Consider the following 11880-nt stretch of genomic DNA (forward strand, 5'->3'; position numbering starts at 1 on the left):
AACATGAGCTCATGTCTCATTCTTGTGAATGCAGTCAGTCTCAAGAATGCCAGGAGGGGATTTCTTTAAGACAGTTATTTGCACATAACTCAAGACAAAACCTCAAAAAAATATGTCATAAGATAAATGATGACGTTTTGTAATGAAAATGTCAACTTTCAAAGTTTTACGTGCATATACATGACATGTATGAGGGTGTAAATAAGTCCCTGACATCAGTCTGTACCTTGATATTGCCAGCTTCCATTGAAAATGACTTGCAGCAAGTGGCTTTTTTACACCAGGTGCCTAAATACACACCATGAGTACATAAGAACAAGTCAATGTATAAATTTAAGTTTTAATATAACGCTCTTTTTTTTGTGAATGTGTCTGTAGGTGCTAGCAATACACCCCTAAAATGTTATGATGAAAAACAGGTTTCTGTACGTGCCACCATTGATAACACGTCCTACACATCAATACACCTAGACATTTCAAGATACAGATGAAGCAGTTTGCAGCCAAACAAAAATGCAGTTGTTTTTTTACACATAACACACATTCAATGAGCAGGCCACTTTGCAATACTGATTAAAAATGAGCATAGCATTATGGTGCTTCATTTTGTTAAAGAGCTACACTTTATATTTTTTAAAACTTGTTGAAAACAATCAGTATTTACAGATCTGTTGTTTGAAGGCTATTATTTACAAACAATATGAATTAGAATGAAGTAAAAAAAAAATGTCTTTTGACTGAATTTGGTAAATTCTGTAATTTAACTGCTTCTAATTTTATTTGTTGGTTCCTCTTAAGAAAGTTTAAAAGGCTAGAAAACATACTGCAACAGAATTATGTTACCAGTGTGGCAATAAACAACAAAACATGAGTCGTTTTAATGATTTTATTTATTTGTTTTCTTGATACAGTTCTTATTTTCTTTTTCTATCTCAGCTCCTTCAAACCCAGGAAGCTTCATATCATCAGGGCAAAATGAGACCAGTATCACTCTGCAGTGGAATAAGGTCAACAACAATGTCAGCTTTATTCTCCAGTTTAATGGTACAGAGACAAACATCGCAGCACCAACTGGAGATAGACCAGTAACTCACACAGTCTCATCGCTCACTGCTGGAACTACATACACATTCACTCTCTTCTCTGTGTTTGAGAATGCCAGAAGCAGTGGATTACAACTTACAGCTGTCACTGGTAATATGCTTTTAAATAAGTGCTTTATAGAAAACATGAATAAAAATAGGGTGGCATTATTTTTCAAAAACGTGTATTCTGTATCACCAACATTAGAGTTTGTTTATATGGGATACAAAATGGACCCAATTTATTTATAACTGTTTTCTTGTCAAACAAATACATTGTGTTTAATACAAAACATGGCAATTTGATCTAAGAGGAATAAAATATCTTGATTTCACTTTTCCTCACATTCAGCATCAACATTGTCTAGAGTGGATGCTAAATGTTCTCATTGTAAAAACAAATTGTAAACTCGGGTAAAATTCACAGAAAGTGAATGTTTTCACTTTTCTTATTCTATCTCTTAAACAAAAATCTTGTATTTCATATAGTAGGAGACACTCTTTCTTAGTTTTTGTGTTCCTTATCATCACATTTTATCTATGTGGGATGCAAAATGCACCCAAACTAAAAGACTTCATTGGCCAAAGGTGTCATTTACAGAAATGTGTTATTTTTTTGTTACAGCTCCTTCAAACACAGGAAGCTTCATATCATCAGGACAAAATGAGACCAGTATCACTCTGCAGTGGAATAAAGTCAACAACAATGTCAGCTTTATTCTCCAGTTTAATGGTACAGAAACAAACATCGCAGGACCAACTGGAGATGGACCAGTAACTCACACAGTCTCATCTCTCACTGCTGGAACTACATACACATTCACTCTCTTCTCTGTGTTTGAGAATGCCAGAAGCAGTGGATTACAACTTGCAGCTGTCACTGGTAAGACAACAGACTCCAGTCGTCTAGATCAGGGGTTCCCAAACTTTTCCATGCCAAGGCCCCCCAAACAGCATTAGCTTCTGGCCAAGGAACTCCTTTGCAGACCCACAGACAATGCTACAAAATATGTAAAGAAACATTTTATAGTATAATTACAAATAATTAGACTATATATATATTTTTTTATTTTTGCAGGGTTTTTTTTCTTTCTTATCTTCCTTCCAATTGTCTGAGGCCCCCCCAAGTGCCCCCTGGCGGGCCCCCAGGGGGCCACGGCCCCCACTTTGAAAACCACTGGTCGAGATTACTGTACATCACCTCAGAACAACATCATAAGTTTCCTCATTAACCGTATCAGGTTACATGAGTGCTGTGAATGCTCAGTCCACATTTATGCAAAGGCTTACAAAAATTGGTTTGACCTCAAGATGGTGCCAATGAACTTCCCTCCAGAAAATCTACATGAAACATGACTCTTGTCCCTTATAGTTCACTGTAGTTTTAATAACCAGTGGCTGTGGGTTGCTGAAATCAATTTAATTTTCATTTTCTGTTTCAGCTCCTCAAAACACAGATAACTTCATATCATCAGGACAAAATGAGACCAGTATCACTCTGCAGTGGAATAAAGTCAACAACAATGTCAGCTTTATTCTCCAGTTTAATGGTACAGAGACAAACTTCACAGCACCAACTGGAGATGGACCAGTAACTCACACAGTCTCATCGCTCACTGCTGGAACTATATACACATTCACTCTCTTCTCTGTGTTTGAGAACGTCAGAAGCAGTGGATTACAACTTATAGCTGTCACTGGTAAGATGCTTTTAAATAAGTGATTTATAGAAAACATGCATACTAAATAGAGTGGCAGTATTTTTCAAAAACCAGTATACTGTATCACTAACATTAGAGTTTGTTTATGTGGGATGCAAAATGGATCCAATTTATTTATTACTGTTTTCTTGTCAAACAAATACGTTGTGTTTAATACAAAACATGGCAATTTAATCAAAGAGAAATAGAATATCTTGATCTTCGTTTTCCTCACATTTAGAAACCAAAGTGTCTAGATTTCATGCAAAATGATCCCACTGTAAAAACAAATTACAAACTCGGGTAAAATTCACAGAAAGTGAATGTTTTCACTTTTCTTTTTATATCTCTTAAACAAAAATCTTGTATTTCATATAGTAGGAGACAGTCTTTCTCAGTTTTTGTGTTCCTTATCATCACCATCACATTTTTATCTATGTGGGATGCAAAATGGCCCCAAAACAAAATACTTTACAAGCCAAAGGTGTCATTTACACATCCTTTTTCTGTTTCAGCTCCGTCAAACACAGGAAGCTTCAGATCATCAGGACAAAATGAGACCAGTATCACTCTGCAGTGGAATAAAGTCAACAGCAATGTCAGCTTTATTCTCCAGTTTAATGGTACAGAGACAAACTTCGCAGCACCAACTGGTGATGGACCAGTAACTCACACAGTCTCATCTCTCACTGCTGGAACTAGACACACATTCACTCTCTTCTCTGTGTTTGAGAACGTCAGAAGCAGTGGATTACAAATTACAGCTGTCACTGGTAAGACAACAGACTCCACTCGTCTAGATTACTGTACATCACCTCAGAACAACATCATAAGTTTACTCATTAACTGTATCAGGTTACATAAGAGCTGTGAATGCTCAGTCCACATTTATGCAAAGGCTTACAAAAACTGGTTTGACCTCAAGATGGTGCCAGTGAACTTCCCTCCAGAAATTTTACATGAAACATGACTCTTGTCCCTCATAGTTCACTGCAGTTTTAATAACCAGTGGCTGTGGGTTGCTGAAATCAATTTACTTTTCATGTTCTGTTTCAGCTCCTCAAAACACAGATAACTTCAGATCATCAGGACAAAATGAGACCAGTATCACTCTGCAGTGGAATAAAGTCAACAACAGTGACTTCTTTACTCTCCAGTTTAATGGTACAGAGATAAACTTCACAGCACCAGCAACTCACACAGTCTCATCTCTCTCTGCTGGAACTACATACACATTCACTCTCTTCTCTGTGTTTGGGAACGTCAGAAGCAGTGGATTACAACTTACAGCTGCCACAGGTGAGATATTTGTACAATATCTGATTGACAAAAGACATGAAAAAGGATAGACAAGCAGTGTTTTTCAAGACCTATTTTTCATATGTATGATCAACATTAGATTTTATTCATGTGGGATGCAAAATTTACCCCAGTCGTTTGATTTGATTTGATCTGTTTTAAACACAAAATGTTATGTTTAATACAAAACATGACAGTTTCATCAAGGAGAAGTAGAATTCTTAATTTTATGTTTATTTCTCAGTCAGTATCAGATTTCATCCAAGTTGTATGGACAATGAACACCCTATAAGATATGTATGAACTAAGTTTGAATTCACAGAAATTCAGTATTCAGATAAATGTTTTCCCCTTTCCCTGTTTCTGTTGCATACACCTACGTTTTTTTTTTGTTGTTGTTGTTCAAATATTTGAAAACAGTCAAATAGAAGACATTTTTTCTCAATGTTTGTATTTATCTTGGATGCAAAATGGATCCATTATAAACAACTTTACAGGCAAAATTTTGGGTCCATTTCTTTTGATAAATGTTTTCACTTTTCTCTTTCTGTTTCAGCTCCTCAAAACACAGATAACTTCAGATCATCAGGACAAAATGAGACCAGTATCACTCTGCAGTGGAATAAAGTCAACAACAATGTCAGCTTTATTCTCCAGTTTAATGGTACAGAGACACAAATCAGTGCACCAACTGGAGATGGACCAGTAACTCACACAGTCTCATCTCTCACTGCTGGAACTAGATACACATTCACTCTCTTCTCTGTGTTTGAGAACGTCAGAAGCAGTGGATTACAAATTACAGCTGTCACTGGTAAGACAACAGACTCCACTAGTCTAGATTACTGTATATCACCTCAGAACAACATCACAAGTTTCCTCATTAACTGTATCAGGTTACATAAGTGCTGTGAATGCTCAGTCCAAATTTATGCAAGGGCTTACAACAACTGGTTTGACCTCAAGATGGTGCCAGTGAACTTCCCTCCATGAATTCTACATGAAACATGACTCTTGTCCCTTGTAGTTCACTGTAGTTTTAATTACCAGTGGCTGTGGGTTGCTGAAATCAATTTACTTTTCATTTTCTGTTTCAGCTGCTCAAAACACGGTTAACTTTAGATCATCAGGACAAAATGAGACCAGTATCACTCTGCAGTGGAATAAAGTCAACAACAATGTCAGCTTTATTCTCCAGTTTAATGGTACAGAAACAAACATTGCAGCTCCAACTGGAGATGGACCAGTAACTCACACAGTCTCATCTCTCACTGCTGGAACTACATACACATTCACTCTCTTCTCTGTGTTTGAGAACGCCAGAAGCAGTGGATTACAATTTATAGCTGTCACTGGTAAGATGCTTTTAAATAAGTGATTTATAGAAAACATGAATAAAAATAGGGTGGCAGTATTTTTCAGAAATGTGTATTCTGTATCACCAACATTAGAGTTTGTTTATGTGGGATGCAAAATGGATCGAATTAATTTATTACTGTTTTCTTGTCAAACAAATACATTGTGTTTAATACAAAACATGGCAATTTGATCTAAGAGGAATAAAATATCTTGATCTTCGTTTTCCTCACATTCAGCATCAAAATTGTCTACAGTGGATGCAAAATGTTCCCACTGTAAAAACAAATTGTAAACTCGGGTAAAATTCACAGAAAGTGAATGTTTTGACTTTTCTTATTCTATCTCTTAGACAAAAATCTTGTATTTCGTAAAGTAGGAGACACCCTTTCTTAGTTTTTGTGTTCCTTATCATCACCATCACATTTCTATCTATGTGGGATGCAAAATGGCCTTGAAACAAAATACTTTACAAGCCAAAGGTGTCATTTACATATCCTTTTTCTGTTTCAGCTCCTATAAACACAGGAAACTTCATATCATCAGGACAAAATGAGACCAGTATCACTCTGCAGTGGAATAAAGTCAACAACAATGTCAGCTATATTCTCCAGTTTAATGGTACAGAGACAAGCTTAGCAGCACCAACTGGAGATGGACCAGTAACTCACACAGTCTCATCTCTCACTGCTGGAACTACATACACATTCACTCTCTTCTCTGTGTTTGAGAACGTCAGAAGCAGTGGATTACAATTTACAGCTGCCACAGGTGAGATATTTGTACAATATCTGATTGACAAAAGATATGAAAAAGGATAGAGAATCAATATTTTTCAAGACCTATTTTTCATATGTATGATCAGCATGAGATTTTATTGATGTGGGATGCAAAATGTACCCCAGTGTTCTGATTTGATTGTTGATCACATCTATTTATAACCACAAAATGTTATGTTTAATACAAAACATGACATTTTCGTCAAGGAGAAGTAGAATTCTTAATTTTATGTCTATTTCTCAGTCAGTATCAGATTTCATCCAAGTTGTGCAATGAACACCGTATAAGATATGTATAAACTAAGGTAGAATTCGCAGAAATTCAGTATTCAGATACATTTTTTCCCTTTCCCTGTTGCTATTGCTTACACCAAAATTTTCTTTTTTGTTCAAATGTTTGAAAACTCAGTCGATAAAAGACATTTTTTCTCAATTTTTGTATTTATCTGGGATGCAAAATAAATCCATTAATAGACAACTTTACTGGCCAAAGTTCGGGTCCGTTTCTTTAGATGAATGTTTTCACTTTTCTCTTTCTTTTTCAGCTCCTCAAAACACAGATAACTTCAGATCATCAGGACAAAATGAGACCAGTATCACTCTGCAGTGGAATAAAGTCAACAACAATGTCAGCTATATTCTCCAGTTTAATGGTACAGAGACAAACTTCACAGCACCAACTGGAGATGGACCAGTAACTCACACAGTCTCATCGCTGACTGCTGGAACTACATACACATTCACTCTCTTCTCTGTGTTTGAGAACGTCAGAAGCAGTGGATTACAACTTGTAGCTGTCACTGGTAAGATGCTTTTAAATAAGTGAGTCATAGAAAATGTCACCGGTTCAAATCTACTGAGCGGCTGGCCTTTCTGTGTGGAGTTTGCATGTTCTCCCTGTGTCTGCGTGGGTTCTCTCCGGGCACTCTGGCTTCCTCCCACCATCCAAAGACATGCTCATTAGGTTAATTGGTGATTCTAAATTGGCCGTAGGTGTGCGTGTGAGTGTGAATGGTTGTCTGTCTCTGTGTTAGCCCTGCGATGGACTGGCGATCTGTCCAGGGTGTACCCCTGCCTCTCGCCCGATGGCAGCTGGGATAGGCTACAGCAGACCCCCACGAACCTTAACGGGAATAACCCGGGTATAGAAAATGAATGAATGAAGAAAATGAATGGGTTCATAGAAAAAATGCATACTAAATAGAGTGGCAGTATTTTTTAAAAACGAGTATTCTGTGTCAGTAACATTAGAATTTGTTTATGTGGGATGCAAAATGGATCCAGTTTATTTATTACTGTTTTCTTGTCAAACAAATACGTTGTGTTTAATACAAAACATGGCAATTTAATCAAAGAGAAGTAGAATATCTTGATCTTCGTTTTCCTCATTTTTAGTACCCAACGTGTCCAGATTGCATGCAAAGTGTTTCCACTGTAAAAACAAATTACAAACTCGGGTAAAATTCACAGAACGTGAATGTTTTCACTTTTCTTATTCTATCTCTTAAACAAAAATCTTGTATTTCAAATAGTAGGAGACACTCTTTCTTAGTTTTTGTGTTCCTTATCATCACATTTTTATCTATGTGGGATGCAAAATGGCCCCCAAACAAAATACTTTACAGGCCAAAAGTGTCATTTACACGTCCTTTTTCTGTTTCAGCTCCGTCAAACACAGGAAGCTTCAGATCATCAGGACAAAATGAGACCAGTATCACTCTGCAGTGGAACAAAGTCAACAACAATGTCAGCTTTATTCTCCAGTTTAATGGTACAGAGACAAACTTCGCAGCACCAACTGGAGATGGACCAGTAACTCACACAGTCTCATCGCTGACTGCTGGAACTACATACACATTCACTCTCGTCTCTGTGTTTGAGAACGTCAGAAGCAGTGGATTACAACTTACAGCAGTCACTGGTAAGACGCTTTTAAGATTAGGTATTCATAGAAAATATGAACACTGTGTAGAGTGGGAGAATTTTTCAAAACCCTGTTTTCTGTATAACTAACATTAGAATTTATATATATGGAATTCAAAATGGACCCAATTTATTTCTTACTTTTCCTTCTCAAACAAATGCGTTACGTTTAATACAAAACATGGCAATTTGATCAAAGAGAAATAGAATATCTTGATCTTAGTTGTCCTCGCATTCAGCACCAGAATTGTTAAGGTTGGGTTTAAAATGTTCCCACTGTAAAAGAAGTTATGAACTCAGGTAAAATTCACAGAAAGTGAATGTTGTCACTTCCCTTATTCTATTTCTTAAACAAAAACTTTGTATTTTATGTAGAAGAAGACACTCTTTCTTAGGTTTTGTGTGCCTTATCATCACATTTTATCTATGTGGGATGCAAAATGGACCCAAACTAAAAGACTTCACAGGCCTCATTTACAGAAATGTGTTCTTTTTTTGTTACAGCTCCTTCAAACACAGGAAGCTTCATATCATCAGGACAAAATGAGACCAGTATCACTCTGCAGTGGGATAAAGTCAACAACAATGTCAGCTTTATTCTCCAGTTTAATGGTACAGAGACAAACTTCGCAGCACCAACTGGAGATGGACCAGTAACTCACACAGTCTCATCTCTCTCTGCTGGAACTACATACACATTCACTCTCGTCTCTGTGTTTGAGAACGTCAGAAGCAGTGGATTACAATTTACAGCTGTCAGTGGTAAGATAACAGACTCCACTAATCTAGATTATTTTTTGTGATATCTGTGTGACAGAAGATATGAAAAAGGATGGAGCAGCAGTCTTTTTCAAGACCTCTATTCCATATGTTTGATCAGAATTCGATTTTATTCATGTGGGATGCAAAATTTACCCCAATCTTTTGATTTGATTGTTGATCTATTTTTAAACAAACATGTTTAATACAAAACATGACAGTTCCATCAAGGATAAGTAGAATTCTTAATTTTATGTTTATTTCTCTGTCAGTCTCAGATTTCATTCAAGTTATATGCAAAATGAACATCCTATAAGAAATTAATGAACTGAGATAAAATTCACAGAAATTAAGTATTAAGATAAATGTTTTCCCTATTCCCGGACATGTTTCTATTGCTTCCACCAAAATATTTTTTTTGTTCAAATATTTAAAAAAACTCAGCTGAGTGGAGGCCATTTTTTCTGAATATTTTATTTATCTGGGATGCAAAATGGATCCAATATTAAACAACTTCACAGGCCAAAGTTCTGGTCTGTTTCTTTACATAAATACTTTGACTTTTCTTTTTTGTTTCAGCTCCTCCAAACACAGGGAGCTTCAGACCATCAGGACAAAGTGAGACCAGTATCACTTTGAGGTGGAATAAAGTCAACAACAATGTCAGCTTTATTCTCCAGTTTAATGGTACAGAGACGCAAATCAGTGCACCATCTGGAGATGGACCAGTAACTCACACAGTCTCATCTCTCACTGCTGGAACTATATACACATTCACTCTCTTCTCTGTGTTTGAGAACATCAGAAGCAGTGGATTACAACTTATAGCTGCCACTGGTAAGACAACAGACTCCAGTCCTCTAGATTACTGTATATCACCTCAGAACGACATCACAAGTTTCCTCATTAACTGTATCAGGTTACATAAGTGCTGTGAATGCTCAGTCCACATTTATGCAAAGGTTTACAAAAACTGGTCTGACCTCAAGAACTTCCCTCCAGAAAATCTACATGAAACATGACTCTTGTCCCTCATAGTTCACTGTAGTTTTTAACAAACAGTGGCTGTGGGTTGCTGAAATCAATTTACTTTTCTTTTTCTGTCATAGTTCCTCCAAACGCAGAACTCTTCAGATTAACAAGGCAAAACGAGACCAGTATCACTCTGCAGTGGAATAAAGTCAACAACAATGTCGGCTTTATTCTCCAGTTTAATGGTACAGAGATAAACATTGGAGCACCAACTGGAGATGGACCAGTAACTCACACAGTTTCATCTCTCACTGCTGGAACTACATACACATTCACTCTCTTCTCTGTGATTGAGAACGTCAGAAGCAGTGGATTACAACTGACAGCAGTCACTGGTAAGGTTATTGTTGTTTTTTGAACGAAGCAAAACTAAGCAGGTTTGTTTGTACTAAAGAAAATGTCCACTTCAAAAAAAGCATGCTTTTATACCTAATGCGTCAAAAATGGCCATATACCATGAATAACAAGGCAACAATGAAGTTGTATCCATTGTGGTGACTGCAACAACTCAGTCAACAGCAGCTGGGGGCAGTAGTGGGTTGTAATTAACAACACTAGTGCAGTGCCCGTCGGAAGTATGTATTCCTATAGTGGGAGCTGAAGAAGATTTTTCAGTTGTGACCATTGTCGTGACTCGTGACCCATGTCTCCTCCCCACAAAGACATTAATTGTAGTGTTTTTACTGGTGGTTTTAATTGTATATACACATAGTAACATACAAAATACAAATGTAGAATCAGAATCAGAAATACAGTAGCCTATGTACATTTACAAATAAATAAATAGTGTTCAACAGAGTGACTGCTTGGGGAAAGAAGCTGTCTTTGTGTTGGCTGGTTTTGGTAAACATCTTCGTGCCCGTAGCGAGACACGTGCCCAGTTTCAAATCAATCGGGCCAACACAAAGACAGCTTCTGATTAATAGATAGATGATAAAATCACTCATGTTTTGTCTGTCTTGCTGTTGCGATGAATAAACTGTAAAATAACGTTGAGTCTCCGTTGCCATGGTTACCATCTAGCGTTTGAGCCAGCGCAATAATTTAGAACTGTCATCAGTTAGAGCGGAGAAAACCTATTTTACCGATATATTTTACATTTCTTATTCAAACAACTTCAAACTTAGCAGTGCACATCTTCGTGCCCGTAGCGAGGCACCTGCCCAGTTTCAAATCAACCGGGCCAACGGTTCGCGAGATATGCGTGCCACAGACAAACAGAGTGACACACAGACAGACGCTCCTTGCATTATTAGATAGATAGACACTGAAGGTATGATTGGACACATCAATGGGAACAATTCCATTGCTGTACATAGTAGTCAGTGGCAGTGATAGTAAACCATCAGAAGCAGTATGTATATGAAGCAGGCATAAAATACTACCTTTTGTGAGTAAGCGATGCTACAAAATACCTAAAAGGGGCAGGCATCATTTTTAGATGAAGACAGCGTTTATAAAACTCACTCCACTTCTCCTTCTCTGTCTCAGCTCCTCCAAATGCAAGAAACTTCAGATCATCTGGACAAAATGAGACCAGTATCACTCTGCAGTGGAATAAAGTCAACAACAATGTCAGCTTTATTCTCCAGTTTAATGGTACAGAGACAAACATCGCAGCACCAACTGGAGATGGACCAATAACTCACACAGTCTCATCTCTCACTGCTGGAACTACATACACATTCACTCTCTTCTCTGTGTTTGAGAACGTCAGAAGCAGCGGAGTCAATGTTACTGTCGCTACAGGTAAGATATTTTACTTCATTAATGGGCACTCGTTCACACATGACAAAATATAGATGATGAATTAATAATTTGTGTCGTACTGAAATGGTTTTGTGGTATTTGAGCCTGGTTGCCATCAGCAGTAGCTCAAACTGGACGGCAAATAGCATTAATCAGAATCAAAAGTGTTGTTGTTAGGTATGGAAATCATTCCCCTTCCTC

At 37.2% G+C, this 11880-nt stretch overlaps 1 protein-coding gene across 1 annotated transcript; it reads left to right on the forward strand.

The window, feature by feature from the left end:
• Positions 1-1926: 1926 nt before the first annotated feature.
• LOC311491534 (uncharacterized protein) lies at positions 1927-7751 on the forward strand (the record flags this gene model as incomplete). The annotated part of the gene is made up of 6 exons (XM_084549469.1): positions 1927-1965; positions 2626-2782; positions 3412-3737; positions 4802-5071; positions 6118-6208; positions 6876-7751. 6 exons carry the CDS (start codon positions 1927-1929, stop codon positions 7040-7042), a joined length of 1050 nt encoding a protein of 349 aa, XP_084405595.1. The 3' UTR covers positions 7043-7751.
• Between the last annotated feature and the right edge of the window lie 4129 nt (positions 7752-11880).

This window comes from Chelon labrosus (assembly GCF_963514085.1).
Source record: "Chelon labrosus genome assembly, chromosome: 1".
Lineage (NCBI taxonomy): Eukaryota > Metazoa > Chordata > Actinopteri > Mugiliformes > Mugilidae > Chelon > Chelon labrosus.